Source organism: Mustela nivalis, assembly GCF_964662115.1.
Source record: "Mustela nivalis genome assembly, chromosome: 2".
Taxonomy (NCBI): domain Eukaryota; kingdom Metazoa; phylum Chordata; class Mammalia; order Carnivora; family Mustelidae; genus Mustela; species Mustela nivalis.
This window is the reverse complement of record NC_139021.1, coordinates 43875374-43895742: the sequence shown is the minus strand read 5'-3', so window position 1 is coordinate 43895742 and position 20369 is coordinate 43875374. Positions and strand designations below refer to the sequence as shown.

The 20369-nt window shown below is 35.0% G+C and overlaps 1 protein-coding gene across 2 annotated transcripts in view; it reads right to left on the bottom strand.

The window, feature by feature from the left end:
• LOC309859010 (uncharacterized protein C8orf88) overlaps nucleotides 1-20369 on the bottom strand; it is a 40783-nt gene that overhangs the window by 11131 nt on the left and 9283 nt on the right. The window contains exons 3-4 of one of the 2 annotated variants that reach the window (XM_082719417.1): nucleotides 19301-19374; nucleotides 8611-8686 (exon numbers count right to left, since the gene is read on the bottom strand). In XM_082719417.1, coding sequence (XP_082575543.1) covers nucleotides 8611-8686; nucleotides 19301-19374 — 150 coding nt within the window. The remainder of the gene's footprint in view (nucleotides 1-8610; nucleotides 8687-19300; nucleotides 19375-20369) is intronic. The other variant, XR_014308486.1, reaches the window with a different exon arrangement.

Genomic DNA, 20369 nt, shown 5'->3' with positions numbered 1-20369 from the left:
GGAATAAAGATTAGGGTAAAACATGCTTGGGGGAATAAGGGCACAGAAAGACTCAGATGTTCCTAGAAATCTGAAAGGCTACATGTAATGTAAAGGCTAGGCTCATGCTCATAGAGAGACTTGAGAAGATCTTAAGCTGTCACCTCTAGCTAACCTTCCAGTTTCTCAGGAACAAGAAGTCAAAAAATAGCTGTAAACTGCCTGATCAAGTATTTACTAAAGGCACAGCCCAACACGCATATGAAAGCCATATGCAAAGATGAGGGGGTTCTTTTTCCTTGTATATTTTTTGGTTCTAGATATTGAGAATTCTGCCAAATCAGCAGGTGACCATGCAGATATCACAATGGAGATTTGAGTGGCCACATATAACAAACATGGACTTTACATTAGTTCACAAAAGTCACCAGATAAACAACAAAAATTACAACAAGGGAGAAAATCTGATTCCAGAGTTAATACATTATACTCAAAACACTCAGTTTCCAAAAACAACAAAATACAATGCATGCAATGAATGAAGAATGTATGGTCCATACATAGGAAAAAAAGAAATTAATAGAAACTTTCTCTGAGGATACAGAGATATTGGATTTACTAGAGAAAGACTTTAAACTATTTTAAGTATGCTCAAAGAACCAAAGGAAACCCCATAAGAAAGTGTCTTGCCAAATAGAAAATATCAATAAAGAAACAAAATATTATAAAAAGGAACCAAACAAATCCTGGGGAAAAAAGTACAATAACCAAAGTGAAAACCACTAGAATGGTTCAATAGCAGATATGAGCAGGCAGAAGACAGAGTGAGCAAATATAAAGTCAACTGACATTACCCAGTCTGAGAAGTAGAAAGAAAAAAGAAATGAAGAAGAATAAATGGAACCTAAGATATTTGTCAAAGCACAGCGAAAATACCAACAAATGCATAATGGGAGTCATAGGAGGAGAGGTTGAGAGAGAAAGGACAAAAAATATTTTACGAAATAATGTCGGAAAACTCCCTAAATTTGGTGAAATACATACACTGACACAACAAAGAAGCTCAATGAACTACAAACTGAATACACTCAAAGAGGTTCACACTGATAAGCATTATAAGCATTATAAGCATTACAAGACAGTTCTTGCCTTAGAAAAAGTGCTAAAGGGAATCCTTTAAGCTAAAATAAGAAAGCACAAAGTAACTAGACTCCACATCAAGAAGTAAACAACAGGGATGCCTGGGTGGCTCAGTTGGTTAAGCGGCTGCCTTGCCTTCGGCTCGGGTCATGACCCCAGTGTCCTGGGATCGAGTCCCACGTTGGGCTCCTTGCTCAGCAGGGAGCCTGCTTCTCCCTCTGCCTCTGCCTGCCTTCTGCCTGCCTTCTGTCTGCCTGTGGTCACTCTCTCTGACAAGTAAATAAATAAAATCTTAAAAAAAAAAAACCTCCACCACAGGGGGAACACAAGCTTCATTAGCATAGCAGGATGCATGTGGATACGGACATTTAAGAAAAAAAAAAAAAAAGCAGTAAACAACAGCAAACCTAACTACACTGGCAAGTTAAAAAGTAGTATCAATGAATTTTTGGATGTAAATCCTCTTTATTTCTATATGACTTGAAAGACAACTACATAAAATTACAGAATTATAAATCTAGATTAATACATTATACAACATTTGAAGATGGAATTTGTGACAATGGCATTATAAGGTGGGATGACACTACATGGGGAAAATTTTGTATACTATTGAAACTAAATTGATATTAATTCACACTAGATTGTTATAAATTAAATAATTCCCCAGTACAACTACTAGGAAAATAACTTCAAAATATATAATAAGGGATATGAAAAGGAAATAAAAATGATACAAGAATTTATTAAACACAAAAGAAGGTTTTAATGGAGGAAATGAAAAACAAAAAAGATACAAGACATAGAAGACAAATAGCAAAATGGAAAATGGGTGGAGTTAGTCCTTCTTTACTATTAATTACAATTAAATATCAGTCATAAACACTCCAATTAAAAGTCAGGGATTGGTAGAATGGATTAAAAATATGATCCAAGGGACGCCTGGGTGGCTCAGTGGGTTAAAGCCTCTGCCTTCGGCTCAGGTCATGATCTCAGGGTCCTGGGATCGAGCCCCACATCGGGCTCTCTGCTCAGCGGGAAGCCTGCTTCTACCTCTCTCTCTGCCTGCCTCTCTGCCTACTTGTGATCTCTATCTGTCAAATGAATAAATAAAATCTTAAAAAAAAATATGATCCAATTATATACTGTCTGAAGATACTTACTTTAAGTCCAATCACAAAAGTAAGTTAAAAATGAATGAATAAAAAGATGTTTGATGCAGACAATAACTAAGAGAGAGCTGGATTGAGTATGCTATAACAACAGACAAAAACAGACTTTAAGGCAAAAATTATTTTTTGAGATAAAGAGATAAAGGAGAATATTATACAATGATAAAAATATCAATTACCTAACAACAGAAGAGAAAATGACAGAATCGGAGGCAAACACAGAATTTAATAACAGGTGGAGATTCCAAGGACCCCACTTTCAATAATGAACAAAAAAAACTAGACAGATCAACAAGGAAATAAACAGAGCATGAACAACATTATAAACCAACTAAACCTAACAAACAAATACAGAACACTTCACTCAGAAATACCAGAATGTACATTCTTCTGAAGTACACATGAAACTTTCTCCAGGATGCAGAAAGTGTGAGGCTACAGAATAAGTCTTAATAAATTTATTTTTTTTAAGATTTTATTTATTTATTTGACAGAGAGATCACAAGTAGGCAGAGAGAGAGAGAAGCAGGTCCCCCGCTGAGCAGAGAGCCCAATGTGGGTCTCAATCCCAGAACCTTGGGATCATGACCTGAGCCGAAGGAAGAGGCTTTAACCCACTAAGCCACCCAGGTGCACCAAGTCTTAATAAATTTAAAAAACAATGGTATCATACAAAACAACCTGACTATAAAGAAATGAGAGTAGAAATCAATAACAGAAGTAAAACTGGAAAATTCACAAATATGTGGAAGTTAAAAATATATGCTCAAACCAATGGATCAAACAATAAATAACAGAGGACTAAGAAATACTTTTAGACAAAAGAAAACAAAGACACAACATACCAAACTTTAAAGGATACAGAAAAAGCAGTGCTTAGAGCAAAATTTATAACTACAAATGCCTATATTAAAAAAGAATAGCTCAAATCAATACCTAACATCAAACATTAAGAAACTAGAAAAAGAAAAGCAGACCAAATAAAAAACTAGCAGAACAAATGAAATAATAAAAGAGAGTAAAGATAGACAGAAAAACAATAAATCAACAAACCAAAGTTGATTATTTAAAAGGATCAAAATTGACAAAAATCAACTAGAAAAAGGCTCAAATTACTAAAATAATGAGTAACAAAGATTTTGTATCCTACAGCTTTACTGAATTAATTTATTAGCTCTACTAATTTTTCACATGTACTACACTTTAGGATTTTCTAGGTATAAGATTGTGTCATCTGTGAATAAAGATAACTTTACTTTGTCCTTTCCAATTTGAATGTCTTTTCTTTTTCTTGTCTAATTGCTCTGGCTAGCACTTCCCAGTATAATGTTGAATGAAAATGGTGAAAATGGCAATCCTTGACTTGCTCTTGATCTTAGTAGGGGAAACTTGCAGTCTTTTACCACTACGATGTTAGCTATGGGCTTTTCATATATACCCTTTATTATGTTGAGGAAATTCCCTTTTATTTCTTGCTTGCTGAGAGTGTTTATTAAGAGAGAGTATCGGATTTTGTAAAATGGTTTTTCTGCAACAATAGAGATGGTGATGTATTTTTTTTGTCCCTGCATTCTGTTAATGTGGTGTATTATACAAATTGATTTTCACATGTTGAGCCACCCTTGCATTCTTGGGATTAATCCCACATGGCCATTATATGTCATCTTTTTACTATGCTGCTAGGTTTGGTTTGCTGGTATTTTTACACCTATATTCTAAGGATTACAGTTTTCTTTTCACAGGATGTCTTTGTCTGGCTTTGGTAGCAGAATAATACTGGCCTAAAATGATAGCTGAGAAGTGTTCCTCTTCAATTTTTTGGAAGAATTTGAGCAAGTAGTGTTAATTCTTTGTTATATGTTTGGTAGAATTCACCAGTGGAGCCATCAAATCCTGGACTTCTCTTTGTTAGGAGATTTTTTTTATCTCCTATCTCCATCCTTTCTATGTGTTTATTTAGATATTCTATTTCATCTTAAGGAAGTTTTGGTATTTCCTATGTTTTTAGTAATTTTTCTATTGTACCTAGGTCATCTAATTTGCTGGTATACCCTTAACTGTTCATAGTATTTTCTTAAAATCCTTTTTATTTCTCTAAGCTCAAAGTAATGTCCCCATACAAAATCAGCTTTATTTTCTACATTATCAATGAATAAGAGTCAAAAAAAAAAAAAGGAAATTAAAGAAACAGTCCCCCCCCCAGAAAAGGAAAAAAAATCAGTTCCATTAGTATGACAAAGAATAATTAGGAGTAAATTTAACTGAAGAGGTACAAGACTTTTACACTGAAAACCAAGACACAGATAAAACAGAGATTGAAGTAAATGTAAATATACGCCATGTTCATGGATTGAAAATTTTAATATTGTTATAATCCCCCAAAGTGATCTACAAGTTCACTATCATCCCTACCGAAATTCCTTTTGAAAGAAAAGGAGTCTTTTTTGCAGAAATGGAAAAGCTAATTCTAAAAGTCACATGGAATTACAAGAAACCCCAAATAACCAAAACAACCTTGAAAAAGAACAAAGTTAAAGGCTCATACTTCCCAATTTCAAAACTTACATTATAAAGCTATAGTAAGCAAAACAATGTGGTACTATTTATAGCACAAATAGATCAAGGAAACAAAATTGAAAGTCGAGGAATAAACACATACTCCTATGCTCAAATGATTTTCAACAAAGGTGCCAATGGAGGAAAAAACAGTCTAACAAATGGTGATGAGACAACTGGATATCCAAGGCAAAAAAAAAAAAAAAAAAAATTGAATTTGGGCTTATACTTAACACTATATACAAAAACTACTTTAAAATAGAAAAAAAAAAAAAAAAGACCTAAATGTAAGAGCTAGAACTATAAAACTCATAGTGGTAAATCTCCATGACTTGACATTTGGCAATGATTTCTTAGAAATGACATCAAAACTATGAGCAACAAAAGAAAAAAAAAAAACTAGACTTTATCAAATTCTTTAATTTGTACAGATATGTAAACTATCAAAAGTGAAAACCCTAGTATAAGACAAAATATGTATAAATAATATATTGGATAAAAGCCTAGTATCATACATCTGATAAAGGAGATATATTCTCAAATACCTTATATACACCTAGGTGTGTGTGTGTGTGTGTGTGTGTGTGTGTGTGTAAGGGAAGAAAAGAAGTGAGCATGTGGGCAGGGGGAGGGAATTGGCAGAGAGAAAATAGATGAAATTCTAGTATCCAAAACTCATAACTCAATCACAAAAAGAAAATAACCCAATTAAAATATGATCAGGGACTTGGACAGAACTTTTTCCAAAGGAAAAAATGCAAATGGCTAATAAGCACATGAAAAGACTCTCAAAATCATTAGTCATTAGAGCAATATAAATCAAAATCATAAAAAGTCACCACTTCACACCCACTGAAATGACCATAGTGAAAAAAGATCCTAGTGGTACCTGGGTGACTCAGTTAAGTGTGTGCCTTTGGCTCAGGTCATGATCCCAGGGTGTTGGGATGGAGCCCCACATGGGACTCCCTGCTTCACAGAGAGTTTGCCTCTTTCACCTTCCAGCCCTCCCCATGCTCCTGATCTCATTCTCTTGCTCATGGGTGCACACTTGCGCTCTTTCTCTCGCTTGCTCGCTATCTCAAATAAAATCTTTTTTAAAAATTTAAAAAAATAAAAAAATTTTAAAGATCCTAACAAAGACATCAAGACAATGGAACCCTCACAGATTGCTACGGGGAAGGTAAAATGGTATAGCCACTGTGGAAACCAGTTTGGCAGTTCCCCAAATAATTAAACATAGAATTACCACATGACCTGGCAAGTCCACTCCCAGGTGTATATCCAAGAAAAGTGAAGACAGGTGTTCAAACAAACACCTGTCCACAAGTATTCAAAGCAACATTATTCATAATAACTAAAAGTTTACAACCCAAATATCCATCAACTGAAAGTTAAACAAAATGTGACATATCAATATAAGAAAATATCATTTAGCCATGAAAAGGAATGGAGTACTAATACATGCTATACATGGATGAACCTTGAAAATCTTATGTTAAGTGAAAGAAGCCAGACAGAAAAGGTCACATATAATATAACTCCATTAGAGATGCCCAGAATAAGTATATCCATTAAGACCAAAAGTAGATTAGGGTTTGTCAGTGGCGGGGCAAAGAGGAGAATGGAAAAATGACTACTGAAGGAGTATGAGGTTCCTTCTGGGATTATAAAAATGTTCTGGAACTAAATAGTGGTGATATTTATACGACTTAGTACTAAAAGCCACCAAATTATACATTTTAAAATGGTTTATATGGTGATTTATGGTTCAATTTAAAAAGGAGATAGAAAAGGTGCCTGGGTGGCTCAGTTGGTAAGCAGCCAACTCTTTTTTTTTTTTTAAGGTATTATTTATTTATTTGACAGACAGATCAAAAGTAGGCAAAGAGGCAGGCAGAGAGAGAGGAAGGGAAGAAGCTCCCTCCCTGCTGAGCAGAGAGCCTAATTCGGGGCTCGATCCCAAGACCCTGGGATTATGAACTGAACTGAAGGTAGGGGCTTATATCCACTGAGCCACTGAGGCACCCGAAGCAGCCAACTCTTGATTTCAACTCAGGTCATGATCTCAGGGTCCTAAGATTGAGCTCCCATGTGCTCTCTCTCTTAAATAAAAGTAAAAATAAAAACAAAACAAAATAAAATAATAAAATAAAATAAAATTAAAATATATAAAAATTAAAAGAAGAAACCAAAGAATCGCAATGTGATATCCCAAGATAAGAGTAAAAGAACATTCCAGGACAATAGTACTGAAGAGTAAACAGTCCATACTGGAACAGGATAATGGAGGATTCTGAAAGAAGTATCCTCAAGGGGAAAAAAATACCAACTGATATATTTGTGCATAAGAAAAATACTACAGGTTAAGTGTCACTGCATTCTTGGAGCATTTAAAGGGAAAAGTTAATAGCAGTTGCATAGAAAAATAATGCAAACATTAGCTCTAAGAAAAATGATGGACTGTATGAAACAGACATGCACCTCTTGGCTAAGCAACTGTATTTATATAAAGAGTGATAAGTCAGTTAAAACTGAAACTTGTGGGGAGCCTGGGTGGCTCAGTGGGTTAAAGCCTCTGCCTTCGGCTCGGGTCATGATCCCAGGGTCCTGGGATCCAGCCCCGCAGGCATCGGTCTGTGCTTGGCAGGGAACCTGCCTCCCCCTCTCTCTGTGCCTGCCTCTCTGCCTACTTCTGATTTCTGTCAAATAAATAAATAAAATCTTTAAAAAAAAAAAAACTGAGGGGCGCCTGGGTGGCTCAGTGGGTTAAGCCTCTGCCTTCAGCTCAGGTCATGATCTCAGGGTCCTGGGATCGAGCCCCGCACTGGGCTCTCTGCTCAGCGAGAGCCTGCTTTCCCCGCCTACTTGTGATCTCTCTCTGTCAAATAAATAAATAAAATCTTTAAAAACAAAAAAAACTGAAACTTGTGAAATAACTATATGGTAGGGAGGGAAGATAGAAGAGTGAAGAAGTGAGGAAACTGATGTGGAAGACCTAAATTCTTATTCTGCAAAATAGAATGCCAATATCAAAAAACAAAAAAAAAAACTGGAAACATTTTATTTAGCAATAGAGTTAAATACTAGAAGAAAAAGCTAATATTTTCATAACTTTCAAATTATATAGACTGACAAAAAATTGGAAACTAAATAAATAAATAATTTTTATTTTATTAGAAAGTAGTCAATGGGAAGAGACTACTGGTTATAACCAAGAGCAGTTCTTCCCTTTTGCTTCAGTAGCAGAATTAGTGGGCTACACAGCTGAAGGTTACATTTTTCAGTCTGCTTTGTACAGCATGACTAAGCTCTGGCCAATGAGATACTACGTTAAAGTGACAGATGCTGCTTATGGATCATACTTTTAAGGAGAACTACCTCTCCTTTTACCTCTTTCCTGATGGCTAGACAGGGAATATGGTGGCTGGAGGAAAGGCATTCATCTTGGGCAATGAAGAGAGAGCCACACATTAAAGATGGCAAAGCAATGAGATTGAGTCCAGTAACAATTCACCAGAGCAGAATGAATACACCAGCTCAATTATGAGCTATTATAGAAAAAAAAATACAAAAACAAGATTCTGTCTTGTTTAAGACTTGTTACGATAGTCTCTCCCATAAAGCAGTCAAACCTATATAGCATTTCTAATATAGACTGCAATCAACCCAAAAATATAATAAAATTTCTTATAGTTAGGCAACTATTAACAGGAATGCTAAGATTTCCTTATGAAATTTAGGAATTATGGTAAAAATTTACCTTTTTTAACTGGAGACTGATGTTGCTGTTGTTCATTATGACCTTGAGAAAAGGCTTGCATTCCATTCGTCTTACACTATTAAAAGAAAAGAAAATGTACTTTATAACTATGGCTTAAAAATTTTATATAACTTTTTTTTCCCATTCCAAAACTATTTTCCTTAACAAAGTATTAGTCAAGACATATTTCTGGCCTAAAGGATAAGCAATCTTATAAAAAGCTTATTAAAAATAAGCAAAAAAAATCTTTCAAAATATATTCACATATATCTTTAACAATTTTGTCCTGATTTTTTAACTAACCCTTCATTCCATGCTTACTAAGAAATACCCTGATTATAATTTAGCTTCTCATAAATCTCCCTAACATATATAATAAACTAGTAGAACCAATAAGAAAATATCCAGCACAAGACAGTAAGATTTCTCATGATAAAATAATCTTTTTTCTGATTTTATAAATCAGTTTCACAAATTTGGTCAATACAATCTATTCTTAAGATAATTCTCTTACACTGACAAAAATCAGTTTGCAAACAGTAGGCCATACTCTGAACCATGGTAATTCATTAAGGTAGGTTTACTGGAAGACATCTATCCTGAAAAATGAACATCTCTCTTCTATCAATCACCATAGTAGCAAGCTGTAGCCCATTCCTTAAACATCTGCAAATTCTACCAAGGTAACTCTGCAAGAAGTCAGGAAGATTAGTTATCTAGCCCTATGACACATGAAGAGTAATAGGACTCTACAATATTGAGTCATCAAAATAAGTTACCAGAAAACAAATCAAATTTTAACAAAATCTTTATTTTTAATTAGAGGTAGGAAAATATGAAAGTGTCAAAGATTTTCTCCAAAATCTTTAATTTTCTTCCTGTTAGATTTTCCTGTTAGAAGATCCTGTTAGATCTTCCTGTTAGACTTAATAAACAACATGAACTACCATATGGTCCTTTTTAAAAAATAATATTTTAAATTTGAAAATTTTAGCAAAGGCACACTTCACTAACATGAAAATGCAAGACCTAAAATCAAATTCAAAAGTAAATTGTAATCTGTATCTAAAAGAAAAAAATTTTAAAAAATAAACATATTCATAAATAAATAAATATAAGAAGAAAATACTTAGGAATAAATTTAACCAAGGTGGTGAAATATTTGTACAAGGAAAATTATGACACTAAAAACATTCAAGATGACATAAATAAATGGAAAGATATGCTATGTTCATAAATTGAAAGAATATTGTTAAAATGTCTTTACTATCTAAATGCAATCCCTTTCAAAATTCTAGTAGCATTTTTTACAGGTAAAGCAGTCCTAAAATTCATATGGAAAAACAAAAGACCATGGGTAGCCAAAGTAATCTTGAGTAAGAACAAAGCTGGAGGCACTGCACTTCCTGATTTAAAACTATATTACAAAGCTATAATAATCAAAACACTGTAATACTGTCATAAAAAGACATAATGGGACACCTGGCCTGATGTCACAGTTTTAAGTTTGAGCCACACGTTCAGTGTAAAGATTATGTAAAAATAAAAGCTTTTATTTGTTTTAAAGGTTTTATTTATTTATTTGACAGAGATCACAAGTAGGCAGAGAGACAGGCAGAGAGAGGGGAGCAAGCAGGCTCCCCGCCAAGCAGAGCAGAGAGCCTGATGTGGGGCTCAATTCCAGGACCCTGGGATCACAACCTGAGCCAAAGGCAGAGGCTTAAACCCACTGAGCCACCCAGGCATCCCCAAAATAAAAGCTTTAAAAAAAAAAAAAAAAAGAGGGGCGCCTTGGTGGCTCAGTGGGTTAAGCCGCTGCCTTCAGCTCAGGTCATGATCTCAGGGTCCTGGGATTGAGTCCCGCATCGGGCTCTCTGCTTGGCAGGGAGCCTGCTTCCCTCTCTCTATCTCTCTCTCTGCCTGCCTCTCCATCTACTTGTGATTTCTCTCTGTCAAATAAATAAATAAAATCTTTAAAAAAAAAAAAAAAAGACACATAAATCTGTGGAACAAAACAGACAACCCAGAAATAAACCCACACATATACTCAACTAATCTTTGACAAGAGAACAAAGAATACAAAAGGAGAAAGGATAATCTCTTCAAAAAATAGTGTTGAGTGGCATCTGGGTGGTGCAGTCTGTTAAGCAGCTGCCTTCAGTTCAGATCATAATCCTGGGGTCTTGGGATCGAGCCCCACATCAGCCTCCTTGCTCAGTGAGGAGTCTGCTTCTCCCTCTCCCTCTGCTGCTCCACCTGCTTGTGCTCTCTCACTTGCACTCTCTCTCTCAAATAAGTAAATAAAATCTTTAAAAATAAAAAAATTAGTGGTGAGAAAAGTGGATATTCATGAGCAAAAGAAATTGTATCCTTATCTTATACTACACACAAAAACAAACTGAAAATGGATCAAAAACAAATACAAGACCATAAAAACCACAGAAGAAAACATGGAAAAAGCTCCTTGACACTGGTCTTGGCAATGATTTTTTGGATATGACATCAAAAGCACAAGCAACAAAAGCAAAAATAATTAAGCTGGACTACATCAAACTAAAAAGTTTCTGTACAGCAAAAGAAGCAACCAACCAAATGAAATGGCAACCTACTGAACCGGAGAAAATATTTGTCAACCATATTTCTAATAAGAGATGAATATCCACAATATATAAAGATCTCATATAACACAAAAGCAAAATAATAATAATAATCTGATTTTAAAATAGGCAGAGGACCCGAATAAACATTTTTCCAAAGAAAACATACAAATCGCCAAGAGGTACATGAAAAGATGCTTGACATTTGTAAATCATCAAGGTAATGCAAATCAAAACTATAATGAGATACCAATCTGTTAGGAAGGCTGTTATCAAAAAGAGAGAAGTATTGGTAAGAATGGGGGGAAAGGGAATTCTTGTACAACACTGCTGGAAATGTAAACTGGTTGAGCCATTTTAGAAAACAGTATGGAAGTTCCTCAAAAAATAAAAAATAGAACTACTGAAGGATCCAGCAATCCCACTTCTCGGTATATATCCAGAGGAAACAAAAGCACAATCTTCAAGACTGTGCATTCCCGGGGCGCCTGGGTGGCTCAGTGGGTTAAGCCGCTGCCTTCGGCTCAGGTCATGGTCTCAGGGTCCTGGGATCAAGTCCCACATCGGGCTCTCTGCTCAGCAGGGTGCCTGCTTCCTCCTCTCTCTCTGCCTGCCTCTCTGCCTACTTGTGATCTCTCTCTGTCAAATAAATAAATGGAATCTTAAAAATATATATATATATTAAAAAAAAAAGACTGTGCATTCCCATTCATCTACTGCAGCATTATTCATAATAGCCAAAATAAGGACATAACCTATATACATATCAACAGATGAACGGATAAGGAAATGTGGTAGATACATTAGATAGATAGATGGATGAAAAATATGTAAATAGAATATTATTACTCAACCATAAAACGAGAAGAAAATTCTGCTATATGTTACAACCTGGAAGATATTATATTAAGTGAAATAAACCAGACACAAAGACAAATGCTGTGTGATCTCACTTATATGTGAAATGGTAAAAAGTCAAACTCATAAAATTAGAAAACAAAATGGTGCTTGCCAGAGGCTAAGGATAGGGGAATGGGGAGATGCTGGTCAAAGAATACAAATTTTCTATTAAAAAATAAATAAGTTCTAGAGACCTAATATACAGCACGGTGGTTATAATTAATAATACTATATTATATACTTGAAATTTGCTACTAGAATAGATCTTAAGTGTTCCCCCCTATATATACACATAAAAACTTGGTAACTATGTGAGGTGATGAATGTGTTAATTAACTTGATTGCTATAATCACATCAAAATGTATACATGCATTAAATCATCAGGTTTTATACCTTTACAAGAAATCATGTTATATAACCTAAATATATTCAGTTTTTGTCAATCACACCTCAAGAAATCTGGAAAAAACTGTACTGTCATTTCTGCATATATTAGCAACTCAAAATAGTGATTATTTCAAATCTTCCATAGCATGTAAGAGAGTACATCTACTAAAATTTTATAATTTTTCAATTATAATCTTACAATAAAATAATAATCTTACAAATTTTACAATCTTACATAATGAACAAAACTTGAGAACTCTATAATAAAAATATGCAGAGAGTGTGATGGAAGAAATGAGTAGGAATATCAAACTTGGCTTTAAAATGTCAGGAAAGGGGCACTTGGGTGGCTCATTTGTTAAGCATCTGCCTTTGGCTTGGGTCAGGATCTCAGGGCCCTAAGATCTGAGCCCTGCAATGAGTAGGGCTCCCTCTCAGGAGGAAGGCTATTTCTCCCTCTCCCACTCCCCTTGCTTATTCCCTCTTTCACTGCCTCTTTCTCCGTCAAATAGTAAAATCTCTTTTAAAAATGTCGGGAAGGGCTTTATAAGATGCTTGGAGGATGAGTGGTAATTAGACTGGCTTGACTAGTGAAAAATGAATGTTTATGGAAGGAAAGAACAGCTTTCTGTTGGGAAGCATGGGGTAATATGGCTTGTTTAGGAAATGGAAAACTGAATAGGCTTGAGTAAAGCAAAATAAACACCAGGTCTTTTTTTTTTTTTTTTTTTTTTTTCCAAGTCAAGGCTCTTTGCCATTTATGGTACATTACCCAATATTCTGTTTAGCTTTTTCATATTTAGAGCAAAAATGTTTCTAGCTCCTCTAACTCATCTTAAACAAATGTACACCACTGAGACAACAAAGGAGAATAAGAAGAGGTAAATGCATCTCAAACTGCACTCCTAGAATAAAAGTTAAACAGGAAAAAAACTAACTCACTGAGAGTTAATTTATGTAGTATACAAGAGTTCCTATAAAACAATGGGGGGGAAAAGCTTGTAATAAGGAATGGCCAGGAAATGGTAATACAGAAGGAAAATTCAAATTACTGGGGTTATTTTCAGGTTTTTTAAAAGATTTTACTTATTTATTTTAAAAAGAGAGAGAGCATGAGCAGTGGTTGAGGAGAGCACAGGAAGAGGGAAAGAATCTCAAGCCAACTCTGCTGAGCACAAAATCCAACAGGGGCCTATATCTCAGGATACTGAAATCACAATCTGAGCCAAAATCAAGAGTCAGATGCTTAACCAACTGAGCCACCCAGGTACCCCTCAAATTACTCTTAAATGAAAAGATGGCTACTAAATCTTGACATTCCTCCCCCATCAACAGGTAAATTCTTTATCTCCTCCCCTTGAATCTGAGCAAGTTCTGTGACTGCTCAGACTGATCTAATATGGCAGACATGACACTTAACTGATCTCCAGGCCTTAAAAATCTCACAGCTTCCACCTTTTATCTTTTAGAACATTAGTCATGGAATCCAGACATGAAGCTGTTAAAAGCGCAGGCCACTTGGAAAGATCATTTGTAGGTGTTAGGTGTTCCTTCCATTCCGCTGAAGCAGCTAAATCCTAAGCCAACAGTCAGCATCAACTGCCAGCCATATAAGTAAGACATCTGGCCATCAAGTCAAGACTTTAAATGACTACAATCCTAGATGCTACCTGACTGCAACCACATTACTGAACTTAGAAAAAGGCCAGCTGAGCTTAGTCAACACAGAGAGCCATGAAAGAGAGTAAGAAGTTATTGTTTTAAGTCAAAGTTTTCAAGTATTTTTTATGAGGTAGTAATAAAAAAACAGAGGTTAAAAGAAGTTATTCAGAAGAGGGAAGATAATATCAAACAGAAACATGGATTTATACAAAGAAGTTAAGAGCACTAGTAAACAAAGGTAAAATAAAACTCATTCTATTTCTTAAGCTATTTTAAAAGATAATGTGTGAAAGCAAAAATAACAATGCATTATGTATTTATAGTACAAGCTACAGAAAAATTATTCCTATAATAGAACATGAATGGGAGGAGAGATTCTACCAAAAAAACCATCAGATCTAAAAGTGAATTTAACAAAATTAATATACAAAAGCCAATACTATTTCTGTATCCTACCAGCCACCATGTGGAATTTGAAATTTACAAAACATACCACTTACAATAGTATCAAAAAATATGAACTGCTTATAAATTTGACAAAAGATGTTCAAGACCCCTATGCTAGAAAATACAAAAAAATGAAAAGATATGCTGTGTTCATGAATCAGAAGACTCAGTATCTTTAAGATACTGATTCTTCTCAAATTAATCTTTAGACTCAAAATTCCAGTAGACTTTTTGTAGAAATTGACAAGCTCATTTAAAATTTATATGGAAATACAAAAGACCTAGACAGCTGAGAAAAATTAGGAAAAAAAACTAAAGTTAGTGAATGTTCACTATCTTATATTAAGACATCATAAAGCTACAGCAGTCTGTAAAATGTGATGTTGACAAAAGATGGACATATAGGAGACTTATGTAGTATGGTGAATATAGTTAACAATACTGTATTGTTTAACTGAAAATTGCTAGGAAAAAAATCTTAAATGCTCTTGCCGTAACAACAAAGGTAATTATGTGAAATGAAGAATACTTTAACTAAATCCATTGTGGTAAACATTTTGCAACATATAAACTTATCAAGTCATCACACTGTACATCTTAGTTACATGTGAACTGTATCTCAATAAAGTTGGGGGGAAAAGACATAAATCAATAAAGCATAATTGAGTTTAGAAATAAACTCACACATGTATACTGATTTTCAGTACTCTCACAATTCAATGAACCCAAAAAACCCAAAATCAAATAACCCAAAGTAAACAACCCAAATATCAAAAATATGCAAAATATTTTAAGACACTTCACAAAAAAAGGAAAAAAGAAAAATACAAATAGAATATAAGCTCAATCAATTGGGGCGCCTGGGTGGCTCAGTGGGTTAAGCCGCTGCCTTCGGCTCAGGTCATGATCTCAGGGTCCTGGGATCGAGTCCCGCATTGGGCTCCCTGCTCAGCAGGGAGCCTGCTTCCTTCTCTCTCTCTCTGCCTGCCTCTCAGTGTACTTGTGGTTTCTCTCTGTCAGATAAATAAATAAAATCTTTAAAAAAAAAAAAAGAATATAAGCTCAATCAATGATAAGATGCTCAATCTCATTAATCATTAAGAAAATGCAAATTTAAAATCTAATTAGATACTAACATTCACATACCAAAATGGCTAAAAATTGGTAAGCTATGAAGCAACCAGAACTGGCACACACCACTGATGGGAATATAAGACAGCACAACCCCCTTGAAAAACGTTTGGCAGTTTCTTAGAAGCTAAACAAACTCCTCATAAAACCCATCAGTTCCATTCCTGTGTATTGGGTGAATGTTCACAAACAAACTTGAACACAATCATCCAAAGCAGCATTATTCATAATACCCAGTATGTATATTTCATTTACATGACATTCTAGAATAGTCAAAACTAATTTACAGTTAAAGAAAGCAGATCAGTGAATGTCTGAAGCAGGAGGGAGCATTAGGGGTTAGTGAAAGAATGGATGATGAACGAATGCAAAGGTTATAAGGGCACTTTGGGGGAAGATAAAAATGTTCTATATCTCCATTATGGGATTGGTTATGTAAGGTATATATTTGTCAAAACTCATTGAAAAAATGGGTTCATTTTACTACAAGCTATATTTTAATAAAGTTGACTTAAAAAATACATAGTTAGTAAAAAGTATCCAGCATATTTGTAGCAACCTCTGATATAGGTTCTGGTAGCTTTTGCATTATAACTGAAGCAGCAGACAAAATTTTAAGTTTAGGAGTAAGTTTAATTATATGTTTGGTTTTTCCTCTATCAAATTTGCAATGTAAATATACGTTTTTTTACACATAAAGATTTCTGAAGAAGGTCAATGGTTCCAAAGAGAGTTATAAACATTACTTATTAAGGGGACATACTAGCTGATAGAATGAAACAAAACATTACAATGACTTATAAAAAATTAATATAAAGCAAGACTAATTAAGATACCATGGTACTGACACAAACACATGCAATCAGATCAATGGAACAGAATAAAGAGCCTAAAAAAGGACCCTATGTACATGAAAAGTTATTATAAAGATGTCATACATCTTTATGGAAATAATAGATTATGCAATGAATTATACTTGAGAATTGGCCACCTACATGAAAAAAATTAGATTTCTATCTCATATCATACAAAAGAAATCAATTTCAAGTAGACTATACCTAAACACATATGTAGGAAAATATCTTTTGATATTAACAATGAGAAGACTTAGCAAACAATGACACAAAAAGTGAAATCATAAAATAAAAAACCACTGACAATATGACTACCTTAAGATTTAAAACTTCTGAACAAAAACACCACAAAAAGAGACAATTCTATCATAGACCACATTCTCAGGAAAGAAAATATTTGCTCTGCATACGAGAAAAATAATTAAAATCCAAAATATAGTTTAAAGGCATATAAACCAAAAAGAAAGACAACCCAAGAAAAATGGGCAAATGATATGAATTGACAATTCAGAAAAAGAGAAGATCCAAATGGCCAAATTAAAGACTCTGCTCCCGGAACGCTCTACTGCACCAGTGCCCCGTGTGGCCCCGTCTTTTCCGTGCGATTTTCGTGCGGCGGCAACATTCCCTGGGTGAAAACCCGCAAAAAGATATGATTTCTCAGGGGCTCCCAGGTGGCTCAGTCAGTAAGTGTCTGCCTTCGTCTCAGGTCATGATATCAGGGTCCTGGGATCCAGCCCCATGTGAGGCTCCCTGTTCAGCAGGGAGACTGCTTCTCCCTATGCCCCTCCCCCCACTCATGCTCACTCATGCTCACTCCCTCTCTCAAATAAATAATTAAAAATCTTTAAAGATATAAGTTCTTATCCATTAAACAAGACAAAATGTGAGCTGCCTGGGTGGGTCAGTCATTAAGCCTCTGCCTTCAGCTCAGGTCATGATCCCTGGCTCCTGGGATCAAGACCTGCATGGGGCTCCCTGCTCAGCAGGAAGCCTAATTCTCCCTCTCCCGCTCCCCCTGCTTGTGTTCCCTGTCTCGCTGCATCTGTCAAATAAATAAATAAATAAAATCTTTTTTAAAAAATAAATTAATTAAATAAATAAGACAAAATATTGAAATCTGACAATAATAAGGCAAGGATGTAGAAAAATCAGACCTCTCCTGCATTGCTCATACAAATCACTTTGGAGAGTAAGTTAGCAAAAAATATTAACATTGAAGATAAGATTACCTGTTAACTTACTACTTCTACTTCAGTTTTATAATGCAGAGAACCTCTCAAACATGTATAAGATATAACATATTTATGGATGTGCACTGTAGCATTTATTATAAAATAGAAACAAGTACCAACCCCACCAACAGAAAATGAAATAAAAAATATGGTATATTAATATATAAAGAGTTTTTTATCAGCACATATAGAACAGCTTTATTCATTTTAAAAGTTGCCTAATATTCTATTTATTATGAACATAGTAATGCTTCTGCATGCAGAATCTATTTCTGGAAGGATCTAGGTGAGAAACTAGTACAATGGTTAGTTCTGATCAGAGGAAGCTGGTGACTAGGGGGTAGAGATTGCAGCGAAATTTGTCACCAAATGCCATTTTATATGGTTTCAACTTTAAATTTTGATTATTTTACTTAGTTGAAAAATTATATTAGAAAATTTAAAATATAAACCCAAATGCAGAAATAATGGCAAAAACACATGTGGGTATAACACTATATATATAAAATTATAAAGCAGTTAAAACAATTCTATTTGTTGTAGCAAAAGTACTAACACATTCTTGGAAACAGTAACAAATTGAGAATAATTTGAGGAGGGTAAGGAGGAAAGTGAGAAGAAAACAGGATGGTGGAGGGGCACTGTCCACAGGCACAGCCAGGAAAACTGTTGTATGATGTATGGAGCAAGCACTTACTACATGCCAGACACAGTGCTAAGATTTTGGAATCACTGACTCACTGCTATCTCCTCCTAACACCTTCCTGTGAGAAAGACAGCTATCAGCCCCATTTTCAGGTGAGGAAACTAAGGCTTTGAGAAATGAAAGAAATCACTCATGTAAGGTCACAGGGCTGGGCAATCGCAGGGCTGGGGCTAAAGCTCATCTTCCTATCAAAAACTTGGCATGTGGCTGTGTGCCCGTCGGGCCAGCCACCCCCTTTCTGGGCCCTTCTCTGGGACGAGACTTACTGCACACATTTAATGCAACACGTGGTGATGGCAGGAAATAGGATTCCATTGCACAATGAACACTATTTTCATATACCATGTAGGGGGTAAGAAGTGGAGGATGAGAAGAAAATGGGTTAGTGGAAGGATAAACAGGAGTTTTGAAATATATGTTAGGTTTCTTCTTTAACATTTTGGGGGAGGAGGGGCAGAAGGAAAGGAAGAGAGAAAATCTTTTCTCACAACCCTGAGATCATGACCTGAGCTGAAATCAAGTGTTGGATGCTAAACCAACTGAGCCACCAGTTACCCCTCTTTAACATTTTCTAAAATAAATAAAGCAAAATGTTTAGATTTGAAAATGTTGGGCAACAGTCATAATTTCCTTCAATATATTCTTGAAATACAACATAACTCTTTAAGAAGTACATAAAATACCTAGCACAGTACTTAGCACAGCACCATCTAACAAATGTTACTTTCCAGTCTGTAATGTTTCATTTTATTATAATTTCTAGGACTTACTCTGCTAACTCCACTTTGTAAGCATTGAGTGTTGCATGAATATTCATTCTGAAAGTTGAAAGGGAATACTGCTCCTGGTAGAAGGGAAAAAAAAAAGAAAACTAATTTAAATATCCATTATTTCAATAAATGATATACAACCATCCAAAACCCTTAACTATCCAGGATATTCCAGGTACTGTTTTGAACTGTTTTCTGATAATTCATTTGCTTAACAAATATTTATTAAACACTAAGGAATATCGGCCACTGTGTTAGGGGATGGGTTGTAAGTGTAAAAAGAGTTCAGAGAGTTTTAGAAGAGTTCATGGTCTATTTTAAAAGACAAGCTCATAAGAAATTACTATAATAAAAACAAATATGAGGGATACAGTGAAGATATTAGGGGAGAGTAGAGTGGGCTTTGTGATATAGAAGACAAAAGGAATTTCCAAAAGGAAATAATATTGGGGTGCCTGGGTGGCTCATTTGCTTCAGTGTCCAACTTTTGGTTTCAGCTCAGGTCATGATCTCATGAGTCGAGCTTGGTCTTTCTCTCTCTAAAAGTAAATAATTCTATCTGGATCGTAGGAGGATATAATTAAATGAGAGGCAGGTCCACTACCTTTACCCTCTATAAAAGACTTAGAATCAATGAAAAACTGAATCTGTACAGATAAGGGAGTGACGGGTGCTATAAAAAGGCTGGTCACAGAAAGGAGCTGTGGCCAATGGCCTTATACCCTACCCTTTAGGAGAAAATCTGTGACCTGACCCAAAACTACTGCTTCTTCAGCACACCAGTTAAAGCTATGGTCCAGAAGATCCTTAATATCATTTGTCAGTACTAAGTCACAGACATTTTTCAGAGGAAACACAACCAAAGCAGAGACAATCTCCCTTGTAAGAGGAGAACAAATGAGGAACTGGTATCATTTCTATCTTTTCTGCTTCATCTTTGCACCTTTTTTGAAGAAGTCAATTACTCAGTTGAACACATGAATTTTTTTTCCTTTTTCTAAGAAGTCAGCTACTCAGTTGAACACATGGAATAAAGAGTATTTTAATAGGATGGTGACAATATTATATA